This window comes from Varanus komodoensis, unplaced genomic scaffold, assembly GCF_004798865.1.
Source record: "Varanus komodoensis strain SLA01 unplaced genomic scaffold, ASM479886v1 scaffold5, whole genome shotgun sequence".
NCBI classification, from domain to species: domain Eukaryota; kingdom Metazoa; phylum Chordata; class Lepidosauria; order Squamata; family Varanidae; genus Varanus; species Varanus komodoensis.
This window is the reverse complement of record NW_025336087.1, coordinates 9,542,462-9,561,964: the sequence shown is the minus strand read 5'-3', so window position 1 is coordinate 9,561,964 and position 19,503 is coordinate 9,542,462. Positions and strand designations below refer to the sequence as shown.

Sequence of the window (19,503 nt, the reverse complement as noted above, 5' to 3'; positions counted from 1 at the left end):
TTTCCTTTCTGTGTTGCCAATCACAGCACCCCACAACTCCCCAAAAGTAGTTGGTCAGAGGAAGGCCCCAAAAATAGTTGACCAGAGGGAGGCCACATAGGAAAAAACCACAGCCATATTGAATTTCCTGTCTCAGAAGGGAGGGAGGATAAGAACAAAATGAACTCTATGGAACCCACAGCTAACAAGCTAGCCTGACCTCGAATACAGTAATCAAAGGGACAGTGAAAACTGGTTATAGACACCATGAAAGTTGCAAATGTGCAGAGTGTAAAAACATGGCAAGTCTGTGTGAATCTCAAGCAGATAAGAAACAGACATGGGAAATGTCCAGTTCTTGACAGAAGAAAGGACTCTTTGAAGCTAACAGCAGGGGAGGGGGTGCATACATTGATGTACCGATGCACCAGTGGTGTATTAGGTGACCTAATCACTTATGTAGGGTATAAAATACATGTACTGGGATACAACTGCTTTGGGCTGTGTATTCCCTTTTGTCTCCCTTTTCTTCTATAGTGCACTAGATTAAAGTTGGTTCAGCTTTAAGTCTCGTCTCAGGCTCCTTTTGACTTGAGCTCTTGGGTCCACCTGGGCTTGCCTTAAGCTGCTGACTGGCTGAGTTTGGTAACACATGGAAGGCTCCAAGTTTGGTGTCCTCTATCTACCAAGCACCCATCCTGTCAAAGAGCACTCTAAGCTAAGATTATATGGGTAACTAATGGGAACAGCAGAAGAAGCACAATAACTCATTTTATCTCTAAGTTCAAGAAGGAAGGAAGGAAGCAAGGAAGGAATATCCATTTAACTATTTAAAGAGATATGTTATGACTTGCTAACATCCCATTTGGAAAATAAAAATTTACAATATTGTATTCAATTCTCAGGGTTTCTTTTTTTTTCTTTTATGTTCATATCAGCATTCACAAGGAAGAGCTGCTGGTCTCAAGGACATAATATAATTATGCTACATAATGTATAACTGTGTTAGGTGTAATTGTGTTACACCTTCTTTGGACAGAGAGCTCCATAAATGTGTCTTATGAAGTACAACAGGTTTCTCTTTTTAATTAAAAGTAGGTGCTGATTTTTTTGTGTTGGGGTTCTTTTTTGCCAGGACCACAGAGTGCAGGAAGAGGTTAATCTTTTCCTCACTGGCTTCGGTCCCAGTGAAAAAAGAGTCCACACTAAAGAAGATCCCTATAATGCCAATGGGAGCATTTTCCATAAGGATAATGCTTCTGCAAGGGATGGAGGAGAGGCAGGAGATTAAAAGAGTTAACAGTCCCTTCCCTGCACGCTGTTGTCCCAGTGAAAATCACCCTATACCTGCTATTAAGGGGAAAAAACATGCTGTGCTTCCTAAAGTTACTACTGTCAAAACACTGAAATTCAAGACAGAATTTTGATTCCAGAATTTGGGTAAGATTGAGGCAATTCGCTTATATCTGAAATCTCTAGTTTCACAAAAAGGATGGACCTCTGAACGTGATCAGTTTAGAAAGCAGGTACTTGTTTGAATCTTACCTGACAGTGTGGAGCTACTGATTGTGCTTGCTGGAGTTGTTACCTCCACTTCATCTTGAATAATTTCTTCATTAACTAATGTAGTCTTTCCTTGATCTTTTCGGGATCCAGCAGGATGCAGAGATTCTCCTTCAGCTGAAATAGCCAATTTTGGAAGTAGGCCTGAATTGTGACGTTGCCTAGAACTTTCAGTGTCGGAGGAGACAGATGTAGATATCTGCTGCCTATGTTTAAAATGATATTTACATAATATAATTAAACAAAAAGTGAAGTCAAAACACACAAATGTTTAAAAATTTTGCAGTAAACAGAAGAATTAATCAAACACTCCACACTTAATTGTACAGTAATTTTTACAGAAAAAGAGAAACAATGCAGTGCATACAAATGTGAAGGGGTCTGTGTTTGGCATATTATTATACCTTAGCCAAATAGGCCTATCATAATGATTGTGAAAATAGCATGCAATAAGTTATCTCACCGACAGAGTACAAATACAAAACACTCACACTTCAGAATATTCTGAGCTCCAACTTAAAGATTCTGCAGTTGTTAGAGTCACATTTTTAGTTCTCTCAGTTGCATCTTCCTTCTCTTCAATTTGATTTTGAGTTACTCGATCTATACTACTAAAAACCTGTGTGTGGGGAACAAGAACGTATACTAAGAGCTAATTATATATAAAAGAACTTCAGGAAAATACATAGAAGCTCTAAATACTGTCATAGAGTATCCTGGACTTTTTAAAGGACTTCAGCAGATGATGCATGACTTTTCAAACAATTATTTTCAGTTTGTCTTTGTGCTAACCAACAGAAAAACTAATGGCATTTTTTCTGTCATGAATTTATCTCATTCTTTCCTCTTTACGTTTTGACATTTTGAACCAAACCTTTAGACATTTCAAGATATCTATATTATAGATTCAATGGACATATCAGACTACTACTTTAGCACTGAAAACTGAAAAGAAAATCCCAGCAAGTCATTTAATGACTAATAGATAGGAAAGTAAAGGAGGGGGTTAAAAGCAAACTGAAACTGTCTGTAAAGATGAGAATGAAATACTCAACCAAAAGATTTAGAGAGAGGAAAAATTCCTCATAAAAAGCCAGTTGTTCATCTGACAACCTGCATCCTGAGCTTGTCTAGGATGAAAAAATGAAGTTGCAAGATAACAGTATCATCTTATTCATTTATTACGCTATTTTGTAAATACACAGAAGCCAGCTGTAAAGATTTAAATGTTCTTTACTGTTTGAGGATGGGATTTCTGCGGGCAAGTCATGAAAAATCTCAAATAACTTTATGGAAAGCAAGACCTGCTTTTGCCTTTTCACTTCCCCATTCTTATGTTGCCTCTGCAAATGACTGGGGATTATAGATTAATACAGATAGGAAGGACCATGGACAACCATGGATAAGAGATCTGTTTTTAAAAATACCTTCATTGAATCATATTCATTAAAAAGCATTTCAAAATGCCCTATACTAACTTCTTATTTATACTTATAGCCCGTAACAACACAGCAGAAAGATTAATGCAGTCATGAATACATTCTAAAGTACTATTTTACTATTTTTTCACGAATTCACTATTATTATTACATTATATTTATACCCTGCCTTTCTTCCTCTTGCCAAGTCAGGTTATAAGGCCTAGATTTGGTTTAGAGTAAGTGACTGGCTCAAATCACCCAAGGAGCTTGACTGAATGGAGACCAGAACCTGGGTCTCCTGAGTCCCAGTCCACCATTCCAACCACTGTGCCCCTCATATCTTTCCTTTTGAAAAAGACCTTTATGTTTACACTGTGAAAAGACTATGTTTAAATGAAATAAGTGGTAACTAAATTATCTAGTATAGGCACTGCCAGCATCAGCATCTCTTAGATTTCTTAAACTCCTTTATCAGAACTTTAAATCTTCCTAGAAGAAGAATAACACATACCAAATTTAACAGCTAAAACATTAGTTTACAGACAATCATAGTATTTTACATATACTGAACTGCTCTAACCTTACAGCATATGTAAAATATACTTTGCAAACTTAATTTGGATAAAGGTGAACAAAGACATAACAATAGCTGCCATTTTCTTTTCTTTGTACAAGTTTTCTTTCACTACCTTAAAATCTTTAACATCTTTAAATGTTACTTAAGAAAGCCAAGGACGGGATTGGGACCTGGATCCTGGAGGTGGTCAATGCCTCTTTAAGAGATGGCCAAGTACCTGCACCTTTAAAGGAGGTGGTAGTCCGGCCAGTCCTAAAGAAGGCATCCCTGGATCCAGAGGTGGCCGCCAATTATAGACCGGTGGCCAACATCCCGTTTCTGGGCAAGGTGCTAGAGCGGGTGGTGGCGGGACAACTCCAAGAACTCTTGGATGAAACTGATTATCTGGACCCATTTCAGTCCGGCTTCAGACCCGGGTACAGTACTGAATCTGCCTTGGTCGCCCTGTATGATGACCTGTGCAGGGAGAAGGACAAGGGGAGTGCGTCCCTGTTAGTTCTCCTGGACGTCTCAGTGGCTTTTGATACCATCGACCATGGTATCCTTCTGAATAGGCTAGCAGGATTGGGAGTTGGAGGCACCGCATGGCGGTGGTTCCGCTCCTATCTCAATGGCCGATTTCAGAAGGTGGGGCTGGGGGACTATGGTTCTGCGCCATGGCAGTTATGCCATGGAGTTCCGCAGGGGTCCATTTTGTCCCCTTTGCTATTTAACATCTACATGAAACTGCTGGGAGAGGTCATCAGGAGGTGTGGGCTGTGGAATCATCAGTACGCTGATGATACCCAGCTCTACCTCTCGTTTTCCACCAATCCAGGTGAGGCAGTGGCTGTTCTGAGCTGGTGCCTGGCTGAGGTAATGGGCTGGATGAGGGCCAATAAACTGAAGCTGAAACCAGACAAGACGGAGGTCCTGTTGGTGGGTGCCTCAGGCTTCGGGATGGGGGACTTGGGCCTTGTCCTAAATGGGGTTGCACTCCCTCTGAGGGACAGGGTTCGCAGCTTAGGAGTGCTCCTCAACCCTGAGCTGTCTCTAGAAGCTCAGGTGATGGTGGTGGTGAGGAGCACCTTCCTTCAGCTTTGGCTGATACATCAGCTGCATCCCTTCCTGGAGAACGACTGCCTGGCAACAGTGACACATGCACTGGTAACTTCCCGATCAGATTTCTGTAACGCGCTCTACGTGGGGCTACCCTTGAAGATGGTCCGGATACTTCAATTGGTGTAGAATAGAGCTGCCAGGTTGCTGACGGGGACTGGGCGTTGTTCTCATATAACCCCAGTTCTCCGTCAGCTCCACTGGCTCCCGATTGAAGTCCGGGCCCAATTCAAGGTGTTGGTTATGACCTATAAAGCCCTAAACGGCTTGGGACCTGGATATCTAAAGGAACTCTTGCGCCCATATATGCCCTCCCGCCCCCTGAGATCAGCAACGGATGCCCTTCTCTGGGAACCTTCTGTGAATATTAGGAGGGTGAGTACCTGGAGAAGGGCTTTCTCTGCGGTAGTGCCCCATCTATGGAATGCGCTCCCCAGAGAGGTCCGCCTGGTGCCGTCATTATTTGTTTTTCAGTGCCAGGCTAAGGCCTTTTTATTTAAAACTTATTTTAATTGTTAAATTATTGAATTAAGATTTTAAAATTTTTAGCCGAGAATGCACCGGGGGTTTTTAAATGTTTTTTAATTGCTATATTATTATTTATGTATGTTTTTATGTATTCTTTGTGAGCCTCCCCGAGGCTTTGTTGCGATGGGCATAGAAATGTTTTAAATAAATAAAAAAATAAATTTTCAATTACTCCTGTTCTGACTTTATCACTATGAATCACTATATGGATCTGACTTCATGGTGAACTGGAGGAGGATTACATCTGGGTAGACCTTATTGTTTTGTGTTGTGTTGTGCTTTGTTTGGAGAAACTATTTATCTGCATAGAATGGAAAAGAAATACCAGTTTATGGTACAGAGCATCCCCATTTTAGTATTCCACTGAAGGAAACAACATGCTTAATGCTAATCTGTTTACTGGTTTTTACAGAGAAAGGGTCTTTGTATTGTACTAACAGCCCCAGTAAACTGAGCAATACTAAATTAATGGACAAAATATTTGCAAAAAGATAGTATAAAAACATGTTGTTGGTAAAAAGTTTCTTAAAAGGCAGTGCTCCTAGAATCTTGCTGAACCTTGCTGAATGGAGAGTGGAACATGACCATAAGGAGGACATTTCAGTGAGTGGGAAGGGGAAGAGTGTCCAGAAACTAGGATATGACGTGACCTGTGTCATTTGCAGCTTTCTTCCCTTCTCTGAAGAGCCACAGCTAGATGTCTAATGAAAATGCAAAGCAGTAGGATTGGGCGGGTGAAGATCTTGATTGCATACTAATTGTACATGAAAAAATGGCCTACAAGAATTTGTTACTATACAATTTTTCCTCTTATACCCTGCATCCCATTCACTTCAAGTATAATATATAACGTCACTAACAACTCATGTGTACAGGACAGGCAGAAAGATGCAAATGCTTACTTTTGAAAATCGATGAGAAGATGAGGAAAACTGCCTTATTTCCAAATTAAAGTCTTCATCATTTGTATCATCTTCTTCTTCTGTTTCCATATGGTGATATTTCTCAGAACGAGCTAAAAAGTACCCAAATATTTTTTCTAAATTTATTATAGCTCATAAACAAACTTAAGCATAATTTTATTTTGTTAAAAACAAATATATACAGAGAAAGAGATCTACAAATATATACAGAGAAAGACTTGTTTTAAAATTGAAATCCCAGGACAATAAAACCCAAAACGCAATTTAAACTCTATTTCTATGTAGAGTTGTACATCCGTCAAACATCCCTTTAGTAAGGGTTTGTCTACTTTGGCCAATAGTCAGCAACGGAGCTAATGCTTCTTGTAATCACTATTTTGGCAACTTTCAGTAGCTGCTCTTTTTGAAGGTGGTTACTGCAGATAAATTTGGTACTGGAGTAGGGTTAGGGTGTTTTTAATTATTTACCTGCTTAATGAAAATTGACAATTGTCAGTGTAGTATTCTTTACACTGACAGCTAAAAGACTGATATTGCAGCATTGTAAGAATAAACACTCTCCTCTATAATGCAACGGATAGAAGACCTTATAATGCTGTCAACATTTGAATGGTAGCATATAAATGCCATCCTCTGATCAATGCCTGCTTGTATACCTACTCTGCTTTGTTGAAGCCAATATGTTGCTATAGACAAAAGTTCATGTATGTATGTAAGTTATCTTTTCAAAAAATCCAACGTACTATCAAAATAGCTTGTGTCATCTTCAGATTCCAGCTGAGGAATGAATTCTGCTTTCTGTCTCAACAAACTATTCCAATCCAAGTGTTGAAAGAACTGGTGCTGTTTCACCTCATAGGCACCACCTACAAAAGAAAGAGAAACCACTCATATTCCCTGATTTCAGGAGCTTACAGTGTTTTGTTAAGTGTGAGATGATGTTGCCACAGGCATGTGTTCAGGGTTGCAGTCTGCTCAGACAGATTCCTCCCTTGCCTGAGGAAGCCAATCAAATGTCTCCTCACTGCTGCTGCTTTTTCCTTAATCTCCACCCCAGTATCTGGGATTAGGTGTGTATTTGTTTCTAAATCTCCAGTCCAAAGATTCACTGCCATGCTTTTACTCATGCGTAAGCACATGAGGAAAAACACTACAGTGGCTTCACATGTAATGACAAGCAATGCCGAAAGGAGGAAACCTTAGAACAAACCATTAGTTCTCTGTGGTGATTCATAGTAATCAAATGTGCCACATTTCACCATGCTTCCAGTAATCACACATAACAAGCCATTCCTGCCATGGTTTGTCTTTATGAGTGAATACAACCACAAACATGGATGGAGACCATGTTGTTCTAGGAGAAGAGGCTTAAACCTTTCTCCTCACTACCAGATTTTTTTTTTTTGCTGGAAACTTAATCCACTTCTTCCCCCACCCCTATCAGGACATTTAAGAGAAGAAAATATCTAGTATGGAGACCTTCCCTCCCAGTTTTTAACCCCTCCCCCCACATTCACAGTGGAAATTGGAATATTGGTTAAAAAAAAAAAACCAGTCATGGTGGGAAAGGTTTATGTCTCTGTTCCTAGAACACCACGGTCGTGATCCTAGTTATGGCAACATGCATTTGCACAGGAATGACAGCCCAGCAGAGAATGTTCAGAAAGAAATAAAGAACTCACCTAAGCACAATGGCTTGAGTCAAAATAACAAAGCATGAAAGGACAATAGCTACTAGTGTTGCACTACAAACACTTGCAGAAGAGCTCTTTCATGCAATATAGGTGGATTCTTGTAATGTTTCTCAGACTGCCACATGCACAAGAAACTATGCAAGCGTCAACAAAGGGATGGATGTATTTGGATTTAGTTTCATTTTTCTCAAACAATGCTGAAAGGTAGGATGTAAAATAGTTCTTTTTCCATTGCCTTAAGCAGAAAATAGAAATGTTTTAATAAATGAATAAATAAAATTTAATGAAATCACCATGAGGTGAAAGTGTGTCGATATCAATATTACCTATACTTCTCTAGGACATTTAGTGCAGGCACACACTTTCGGAACTAGGAAAGCTGGGGATCTCATGTTCTTGTCTTCTCTGTGACTGGGTACTCATGGCACACTAATGAACTGAGGAGTGGTTTAGCATGTCATGTGACTCCCCCCCCCCCCACCTTGGGGTGGACTATAAGCCACCTTGGGATCATTTATAAACCACCCGAAGTGGCCATGGCTTGTTCTATGGTTTAGAAAACCCTCCATGGATTAGCATGTTGTATGAACTCAGACAACACACTAAGTCAAGCCAAAACAAACTGATTTCCTTGGCTAGAGCTGCAAAGACTGGCACTCTGGGACAGAAACTCGGCCACTTGAGGCTTGAGACAGAGAAGCTGTGCTGCATGGGAACTTTACTCCCCCAAGAGGTAGCAGCCAAGCAGGCCCTTGAGCCCACACTGGAATTGCAAAGTTCTTGCTGGGGTGGGGGGAGGGATTCTGCCTGTCAATGCAGCACATATGTGCGGCACAGACAGAATCACCCCCCACCCACAACCCAGTCTGGGAGGAATTATTCTTCCTATCAGCACCAAGTGTACAGCAGTAACGGGCAGGATAACCTGTCCAGTAACCCAACTAGTGAAAACTTTGCTAGGCAGATTAGGGATGGCCACTGTGCCTGTCAACACCTGCACTCCCCTCCATATTGCTCAGCTTGGCATGCACAGAACAAGCCAACAAGACACTATTTGTAGCATGCTCAACATTGATATCGAAGCCCTGCCTTCTAACCTGTTCCCAATCTCTCCAAGGGGTTTTGTCTCAGAAGCAAAGTAATCAGATCTTGGGCATCTGGGGGTGGTGCTTCATCTTTTTCAGGCCAGTTGATTTCATCTAGCAAAGAAAAGTAGAACTGTAAATGATATCTTGTGCAGTCTGCCCAGCATAATGTTTCTATTCATAGTACACATTATTTTAATCATAGTGTGCTATCAAAATACATAATGGAAGACTTCAAATAGATAGAAAATCCACTGTGTAAGTTTAAACATGTAGAGAAATGAATAAAACACAGGTTTAAATACAGGCTTTTAGGTTCACTCAGTTATAAATTTCAGTGTGTATCTTTTGGGTTAGCCTGTCTCACAGGAATGCGGAGTAAATAAACAATGAGAAGGTTTCAGTGTTGTACAAGTGGACCCCGCTAGTACAATGGGACTTGCCGCTGTTTTTCTCCAATGTACCCTGCAATATACTCTAGAGAGTCCCCCTACCATGATGTAATCCTCCCAGACACCTTCAGTATAGACATCACCACCACCACCACCATTATCATTATCACTACCACTATCATCCTAGAACAGATCTGGAAGCTGTAAAGGTGGAGAGAAGGGTACTACTCTGCCAGCCTATTTGTTCTGATTTATGGACACAGTTGTACAACTGTGAGGGAAAAAATACGTATGTAGCACTGTCATGTGGGACGATTCACACCAAGTCCTTCCCAAGTCTCGGGTTCTTCATTTAAGACATTTCTATTAGTTAAAAAAGGTGTTGCACTGGTGTTTTCCTCAACAGTTACTGCAAAAAGTCTGCTTAGTGTAAGAAGAGCAATTTCAGCATTTATTGAAATACTGAATTAGAATATGATAAAATCATAAAAAGAGAAGTTTGGTTAAATTACATCCTTGTTTTCTGATCCAGCAACACACAACAAACCAAAATATACAATAATTTAAGTTTTCATACTGTAATCCTGGGCTCATATTTCACATTGATCTTAATTTATTCTGAGCTATAGATCTATCATGCAAAAAGTTGAACTCATCTCCAAATAAACCACAGGATTTAGTCACAAGAATCCAATCCTCACTACACTGATGTTGGGATAAATCTCTCCCTAGACAATGAAAAAGAATGGACTATAAAAATAGTGAGATGGGTATCTAAGTGAAAAATAAGTTATGAAGAAAGTACTTCCAGACTGAGTCCCAAGCTCTATCCATCAAAAGTCATTACACAGCCATTTTGTCTTTCTCTCCTTAAACACTTTTTCTGGTAAGTAGTGATAGCAAATTGCAAGGGGCTACAATTTGTGGAGGATAATATCTGCATCCTCCATAACATTCCATGAATGGCCAGCATGAGTCTGTACTAAGAGCCTCATATGAAAGCACTTCTACCTCCTGAACCTGAAATATATTCTTCCTTCTGCAAAAGGACAACATCTAAGGAATCTCAATGCAGAGGAAGAAAGTACTAGGGAAAGAGTACTTGAAAGCAATGCCAAGCTTCTGCTCTGGATACCTGTATACATTATATCAATGATTTGATACTGCAGTGAAATAGCTATGGTATCAAATAAAGAGTGATTAGAATAGGGAACTAATAAGAATGAAATTAAAGCCAGTGGAAAATAATGCAATTATTAGTGAGACATGTCATTAAAAATATGGGCCATAATATAGGCCACATTGCAAGCTGTAGGTATATAATAAATCCCCATAGTTTAGCTGTATGTTACACCAAGGTTATCATAAACAAAGAGCCAGTAAAGGCATAACATTGTCTGTTCTTTTACCAGGTTTAAATGACTGGGCTGTATGACATTTCCTCTTCCCAGACTCCATTTTTTTCCTTATATATTGTCTTTTCCACTGACTTTAATCATAGCGAACAATTACATCTACTCCAAATCAACTAGAGTTCACTCCCAACATGAATTTGAAACTTGGACAACACACACATTTTCATTCTCTGCCACTTCTAGTGACTAATTTCTTTATATTTCTATGAATTAGAAAGTTTTCCCCACTCAGACATGCCCTACCTTTTAATTTGTTATTATATAATTTAGTATGCATGCAAACACATAAGAATATAATAAAACTGCAAGTTATTTCTATGTTTTACTTCTTACAGCTTTTTATGCCATTTAAATGTGATTTAAATGGGAGTTAAAAATAAAGTATGAATATGCATTGCTGCCCTACGGGATCAAAAACAAAGCCATCATTTGGTGGGTGTTAATTAAACATTTTACTCCCCCTTGTAATTCTAGTCTTGGTATAACAGATCAGAAACGTATGTTTATAAATCTGTAAACAGCCAGTTTATTGTATTAAAGGGTCATTAACTGCAGGCAACATACACATTCTTTTTATTTGTTTATGAATATGCCTAGCTAAATCTAACAGTTCAACCCCACAGAGCTGCAGCTTTCTTCCCACTCCCTTCACTAGTGGACCTTGTTGCCATATTTTGTAAAATGGATTGGGAAACAACCAGAAGCAGAGATGTCATTCTGTTAACTATTTGGCATAAACAGCGACCGTCTACATCAATGCATCTGGAAAATTTATGAGAACAGCAGGTAGGGTAGTGATAGATACTGTTTAATTATCATTTATTTTTGCCACAAGCTGCATAACAATACTTAGGGTCATCCTGCAGGTTAAGATCTAAAAGGTTATTGAATTTTAAATGAAAGAAGAACAGCTGTTACAGAAATAACATTATATTGTAACAACCAGTGGTGAAATCATTAACAATCTGTGAGCTGCATTTGAATACTTCTTTTCCCCATTATTTATTATTTGGAGGACTTTTGTTTTAGGTTTTTATTACATTTCTGTTAATTTATTGCATTAAGCCATTAGGCATTCCCCCATTTATGCAAATTAAGTACATATGAACTTTTTTGGCCTATTTTTTAAATTGTCTTAAAAGACTGCACTAAGTCTAAAACTGTTAACAATCCAGATATAGTTTCTGAGTAAACAACTATTCTAATTTGTGATTATCCCTCTTTCCCTTTCAAAACTTTCCTTCTCTTGCTTCTCTAGTCTGATTTTGCTTGTATATGAATTGATCATTTATCTTCCAAATTCTTTCTTCTTCACCCGCACTGGTATAGCTTATTTTTTCTAGTCTGTTCCTCCCAAAGTTCCTTTGATCTTAGCTGCATTAGAGTCTAAGCAGGTGGAAAATCATAATTTTGAAATGTTATTTAAAACATTTAAAAATTACTTGAAATCTTTTGCTGAGGCTTTTCTTTAGATGTCTTTATCTGAATGAAGTATGAGATGAGGAAACAAAGGAACTGGCTTTCTCAGCAGTGGTGTTCAACTATGGAATTCCCTCTCTATAGAGCCTTGCCTAATTCCCATGTTGTAATCTTTCCAGTTACAACTTAAAACATTGCTATTCATCCAGGTATTTTAATTTGCATATTTTTAAGAATTAAAGATTTCAGCTGTTAGTTTATTGTTAAACTTTTGTTGTGATTTAATGGGTTGTATACTACCATGGAATTCTAAATAGATTAGAGGACAGTATAGAAGTGTTTAAATAAACAAAAATAAAACCACACTTCTTCAGGTAGTCTAGAAAAGACAGGTTGTTTACCTATAACTATAGCTGAGTGGTCAGCTGTGAATTACTCAAATGGGTTCTGTGCCTGTGCACTGTTTTCGGGGAAAGCTGGGGAATTTTGGTGGCAACTCTCCCCCACCATTCCTGTATTTCTGTACCTCTGTTTCACAAGCTCAAATTTCAGTCTTGTAATTCTGTTAAGTGTCACGACAATTACATTTTCTATTGTTGGTAAAATAATTAGGTCTCTATATATGGCCATTTGTAAAGATGCAAGGATAATAATTTCAGCTTTGTCATATTTACCACTGATGACTTGTCCAAATAGCTCCTCCGGTGTATCACCAAAAAAGGGTACACACCCAACAAGAAACTCATAAAGGATAATTCCCATTGACCACCAGTCTACTGGCTTGCCATAACCCTGTCTTAGAATTACTTCTGGAGCAATATATTCTGGTGTGCCACAGACCTAAACATGAGAGAAGAAAAGCAAAATTAAATTTCCAATGTATTAAAAGCACCATGGTGGATAAATTCAAAGTATATACTGTTTTTATTATACTATTGACAATATATATCTATATAATATATTCTAATGAAAAGTCTCAACTGAATTTATGCAAAATAAAGAATATTTAATATAGGATAATTGCTATTAAGAAGTCACAGTAGACTATATATTTATATAAAACACAACTGGCTTATTCTTCCTTGAACATGAAAACTTCTATGGTTTTACCTTAAGTAACTCTTTCAGTGAACAGATTGTGGGCAAATGGTAATGAGGCATGCTTAAAGGGAAATGGGCCATAGCTAGGAATTTTAGCACCCTTGATTGTACAATGCATCATGAGTTCCGCAAGTACTCTGCTGAGACTCCTGAATTCTTTTATAAAAACAACTTTCCATTTGTCTTTCTCACAATCTCACTTCCTCACAATTAGATCGTTCATCTTACTAATAGACCGTAATGGAAAAAAAGTCCAAGACAATCTGCCTTGCAACAATAATGGTAAAACCAGTATAGAAATAAAAAAGCATCTGTAGAATTTCCACACTGCATCTAATGTCTAAACTTGTCATGTGAATACAAGTGGAACGAGACCTCTCCTACCTGTTTATCCAGAAATTCCCTAGCATCCTTCTCAATGTGACCTTCATAAAGATTGGTGGTCATACTCATGAGGCCAACCTTAGATAGCCCAAAATCTGTTAATTTTATATGTCCCATGGATGTCACCAATAAACTGCAAAAGAAAATGGCAGTATATTAGTATTATCTATTACTTCAGTGTTGTTAACAAGATGTTTTCCCTGAAGAACTTAATTTTAAACCCAGATTATAAGCACAGTCCACCTGCAGACATCATGAAATACACACAATGAATTGTTATAACTGGCAAGGGGTACATTATTATATGAAGTCCTTAGCTTCTCTTCCAGAGAACTGGAAAGCTATTAGTGAAAATATCACAGTCCAATAACACCCCAGCCAGTTGGTACATGTTTGTTTACTAAAAGATAATTCCAATGAAAGGAGAAGTGAGATTGATTCCTCCAATAGGTATGGATTTGGAAAAGTCATTAATTAGACTTCATGCTACAGCTAACTTTGCCTATTAAGATAATAAATAGTTGACAGATACATATGCCTCAAACTAAGAAATACACAGAGGTCTCAAAGGAGGAATGTAGGCTTAATATGCAAATACATGATGTTGGGGGGAGGTTTTCTAAAAGCTACAAATAAGTAGAACAATGAGTAACAGGACCTGTGTTTTTCTTTTTGCATTAAAAATAGGAAGTGTAATGGCCAGGGGGAAGAACAATAATTATTAAAAAAGAACCAAGGTGTTTCTACACACGTTATCTAGTGTCCTAAAAGTGTACTAAAAATGTTAAAATCTCAAGACACTTCTACAAAAATTGAAATGGTAAATTCCAAAATTTTTGTAGTAAATCTTGATTTAGCTGTTTCATTTAAAACAAATGAAGACTTGAGCTATTAAACATTCTCCTTTCAGTTAAGTTTGCAAATGCTTTCAGCTGATACTTAAAAGAACTGCAGTAGTTACCAAAAGAGAAATAGCAGATTACATATGAATGGGATTATGTTTTCATGTTCTATGCATCAAGCTTTCAGGTAACTATTTTCTTGTAGTTACATGTTATATACATACTTATCCGGTTTCAAATCTCTGTGTACTATTCCATAGTTGTGGAGATACTCCAGTGCCAGAACAGTCTCTGCAAAATACATCCTGGCCATATCTACAGGCAGAGGACCCATATTTTTCATTAAAGTAGCACAGTCACCACCTAAAACATAATGTATAATAGTACGGTTTATTCCTTGCTGAAAGTCCAGAAATAGACAGTTGGACATTCAGTTTGGCACTTGCAATTACAATTAAGGACATTATGTGCATAAGTGAAACAGACATATTTTAATAACTTTTACTGTAAGAAACAAATTCTTACAGTAATCACAATCATCATCTCTTTCCATAGAAAATTTCCCCTTCTAAAAATAGAGCTATATAAATTCAGTCGCATCAAAGAAGAACTATTCATACATACTTCAAGTTGTAACAGGCAGATCATCCTGGGCTCAATTCTTAACTGGACTCAGCACACACAGCTATTTTTCTCAACTCAAAATACCATAGAAGTTTTCTTGAGCATAACTAGAACCCACTGCTCTCCAGCTGTTATCAAGAGTGCAACAGGGTCCATGAGCCTCTCCCAACCCCTCAGGTCCCCACTTTTTAATGTGTTGTTCTCTGCAATGGTAGTATCTAGTCCAGCTGCAGCAAAGAGCTTCTCCCAACCTCCATCCCCAATGAAAACAGCCTCGACAATTTGCTACCACATGAACTGGGTAGGGAAAGATTCATTTCAGTGCAATTACTATGTGTAGAATAAATGTGGTACCTTCTACATATTCCATGGCCATGCATAAGTGGCGTCTTGTTTCAAAGGAACAATACATGCTGACTACAAATGGATTTTCAGCAAATGTCAGGATATCCCTCTCAACAAAGGCTTGCTGAATCTGGTTTCGAAGAATGAGGTTTTGTTTGTTAATCTTCTTCATGGCGAACCTCTGTCTGGTCTCTTTATGGCGTACCAAATATACAGCACTTAGAAAGAAAGTGAGTGAGAGAGAGAGAGAGACAGAATAAGCTTGCCACCTCAGGTAAACAATTTGTCACATCCAATTACCAAAACAATAAAAACAAAAAGGGTACCAAAATATTGTGGAGTACTTATTAGTTTTTACCATGGAGAAAACTGATATAGCACAAAATTATAATTAAATCTACTATAACTTATGTTGTAAGTATGCATCATATTTATGATTCATAACCCACTTGACTTCCCAGGATGATATCATATATGAAAACCAAAGGAGACAGAATTCTTGCTTTATGATGAGACCATTTCTCTTTGGCAATTCTGAAAGTAGTATACTTCCTGCCACTTATGTGACCAATGGAGAGATATTTATACCACTAGGGCAGATGAGTAGTAGTTGAATCCACAGAATTACATTATTTGCGTATGATTAATTCCTTCAGAGATAAATTTAACAAGTTGACTATGGATTAGGATAGCAAAATGGAACAGATCTCCTAAAATATAAAAGTAGTAACTAGACAGGACTGGTATTGTTGCATTCAGGATTTAATAAAAGGAGCTACAGAATATATGATTCCTCTACAAGCACTTCAATATATAAAACTTTACTTGATGAAATCTTACAACTACTTACATGCTCAAAAATATTTCAGTTCAAGAGTACAAGGTCATTTTAATTATCAGACTAGATAAAAAATAAGCAGAAACAATAGGAAAGCAGAAATTGCTATAGCCTGACATTTTATTATGATTTGTTTCCCCACAATCTTTTTTTTGCACCTGTCAAAAGATTTCATTTCAAGTTTCCTAGCCTCACATAGCCAAAGTTGTTTCATTTATTTACATATTATGTTTATATTCCACTTTTCCCCCAAGAAACCCAAGGCAGCTAACATCTTACTCTCCATTTTATCCTCACAACGACTTTCTGAGGTAGGTTAGGCTGCATATCAGTGAGTGGTCCAAAATCACACATTTGAGTTTCAGAGAACCAGATTTCCAGATTTCCATGCCAACACTCTAACCACGACACCGTACCATACATCTGACCATATAGTAAGATCACTTCTTGAGATACACCCCAATTTATCTCAACTTGACAGCACAATTCCCATTTCAGGGTAGGGCAACCAGAACAAATTTGTATCACCACTGAAATCAGGATGACACTAATTTTACAACATGTCATATTTTTCCTGAGGTGAAACCATATGACTTAGCCCAGTAATTCAGGGACAACTGTTCCTCCATCTCTTCAAAATTCACAAATTCATATTTATTTCAATGATTTATACAAATTGCTCCAAAACAACTTACCAGTAACATCAGTGAAAACATGTTAGTATAATCACAATAAAATATTAAAAAGTATCTGGACATTTTTCTCAGGAAAGTATGTAGTACAATGCAGAAAGTTGCTATAGCAGGCACTTTATTTTTGCCAGCTTCCCTCTCTCTCCTGGAATCCTTCCCACAGGATTTGTTGTTGTTATTTGCTGCAAAGTCATCTCCAACTTAAGGTAATTCTATGAATGAAAGCCCTCCATAATGTTCTATCCATAGCAGCCCTACTCAGCTCTTGTAAGTTCAAGACTGTGCTTTCCTTTAGGAAGTCAGCCCATCCATCTCTTATTTGATCTCCCTTTTCTTCTTCTGTCTTTGACTTTCCCTAGCATGATTGTCTTTTCCAGGGAGTTTTGCATTTCATGACAGCCTCAGTTTTGTCATTTTTGCTTTTAGGGAAAGCTCTGGCTTGATTTTATCTAGAACCCATTTGCTTGACTTTTGGTCAGTCCAGGGTATTTGCAAAGCCCTCTTCCAGCACTATGCTTTGAATGTGTCAGTCTTTTTCACTGTCCAGCTTTCACACCCATACATAGTGATTGGGAATACAATAACGTCCCACAGGATAGTTGATCGAATATTACATAAAGTCACAGGTACAAAATTTACACACAAATTAAATTACACTCCATGTGGCTTGTAATAATGCACTATATGACTTCTTCCAGAATTTAATTAGGTACCCCACTCTGGTTTTTTGCACTGTCCCCTTTTTTCTTTGGATCTAATATGTTTGCATTGTTCAGTTTTTGCATTCAGCTACCTTTGGCTTCAAGCATTTTGAGCCACTGTCTATTTATTAAGAGGGAGGTAACCTCTATTAAAAGCAACAGACTTGGAAAAAGACTAATACCTTGAAGACAAAATATATAGTATGGTCAATTAATTGATCAAGTTACAATTGACTCTTAAGTCTACACAATAAGTGAGATTCAGATTACTGCATCACATAACAAATAGGCTATGTATCAGACAAAGAAGACCCTGCTTAAGCATCCTAATGGAACATATCACATACTTCATCAGGAGCTTCACTACCATTAATACAGTGTGAGAGAAACAGCACAGCAGATGGCACTGTGGAGCAAGTATAGGATGTTTGTTTTGTTTTGCTTTGTAGTAAAACTAAAAGGCTACAAGAAAAGGATCCTACAGGGCCTTCTAATTCCCATGCTGCCAACACCAACAATACAAAAGTAGTAAAACAATGCTTCTTAGATGAAAATCTTCTATAGTAAAATTTAGGAGGTTCTCTCCTTTGAAGAAGTAATTGAAGTACATGAGTTCTCTCCCTCATTTGCATGTTTATTTTTTGGATCCTACACAAACAAGGGATTGCAGTTTTTCTGATCCTAGTACCTTCAAGATGTTTTGGACTACAGCTCCCAGAATTCTGGCCAAGCTGGTTGGAGATGATATGAGTCAAAATCCAAAACATGTAGAGTGGTTCAGCTTGGAAAATTTTGGAATAAGTGTTTCAGCCCTCTTCAATTTGAGCAACAGAAAGACATGCCCCTGAAGAAAACATTTAACATCAAATGTGTTCAAATACACTCTTCACGCATGTAAACAAAGAACATAGTAGTACTATCTTTCTGTCACTTGACTACTTTAACCATAGAAAAATCATTAACTCTTGAAGAGGAATAAATGAATCATTTTCATGCATGCGTGCTTTTGATCTTTCATTCAGTTTACTTGCCAAAATAACTAATGACAGATAACCAAAGTTAGATAACCAAAGTTATATTTACTTTAAATATGTATATTATTCCTTTTCATCAAATGCTCTCCATTCTAATAGTAAGATATATTTGTGCAATACAATTCTTTGATATTCTTTTAAATTACAATATTCGTATAATTATTTTTTCCTGAGAAAACATAGTCATTTCCCCAGTTAGTAGATCCAGGGAATCACTGGCATTGTTGTGTAGAAGGAATTTCATGTGCTGAAATTAATGCAATATCCTTCTTTAACACAGTCACTCAGTTTTGTTTTCAGAAAGCTGTATGCATTCTTGCTATCTTAAACTGTATTGTATTTTTGCTGGTATAGCTATCTCAAAGGGTGGGGCAGGGGGAGAGAGAAAGGCACAGCAATGCATCAAGGAGGGTGGAAAAGAGAAACAGAGATTGGATAGAGAAGGCAGAACAGGTGGGCTGCAGAAAGTATGCTGTTGCTCATTCGAAAACTATCCTTTGTCACCTCTTTCAAAAAAGTATGGGACATTATCTCCTCTAGCATGATGCCTGTTTCTGTGCAAGTCAAGTTCATGTGATTTCCTACAGAAGAACTGTGCAACCAACACTTCAGTACAATTCAGCATTTTCGTGGACTGTCCACCTCACAGAGTCTGTGAGCTATGTGGTGGCAGTGAAGGAAAGACTTCCAACTTGCTCCTTCACTACATGATGGCCTCCACTTCCAAATTATGAAGCAGAGCTAAGTTGGGTGAGGAGGAGGATTAAGTGAGGGTACAGGTTGTCCCAGATACTTTGAATAAACAGCATAATAAACAATTAAAACTTGGCTGTTCTTCTCTATTATAA

General features: G+C 37.9%; 1 protein-coding gene across 6 annotated transcripts in view; it reads right to left on the bottom strand.

Moving 5' to 3' along the window:
- MAST4 (microtubule associated serine/threonine kinase family member 4) overlaps positions 1 to 19,503 on the bottom strand; it is a 268,657-nt gene that overhangs the window by 16,889 nt on the left and 232,265 nt on the right. For all 6 annotated transcript variants that reach the window (XM_044446093.1, XM_044446094.1, XM_044446095.1 and 3 more), the window contains 9 exons: positions 15,400 to 15,608; positions 14,646 to 14,784; positions 13,580 to 13,712; positions 12,769 to 12,934; positions 8,881 to 8,982; positions 6,833 to 6,955; positions 6,069 to 6,181; positions 2,034 to 2,161; positions 1,525 to 1,748 (listed from right to left, as the gene is read on the bottom strand). In XM_044446093.1, coding sequence (XP_044302028.1) covers positions 1,525 to 1,748; positions 2,034 to 2,161; positions 6,069 to 6,181; positions 6,833 to 6,955; positions 8,881 to 8,982; positions 12,769 to 12,934; positions 13,580 to 13,712; positions 14,646 to 14,784; positions 15,400 to 15,608 — 1,337 coding nt within the window. The remainder of the gene's footprint in view (positions 1 to 1,524; positions 1,749 to 2,033; positions 2,162 to 6,068; positions 6,182 to 6,832; positions 6,956 to 8,880; positions 8,983 to 12,768; positions 12,935 to 13,579; positions 13,713 to 14,645; positions 14,785 to 15,399; positions 15,609 to 19,503) is intronic.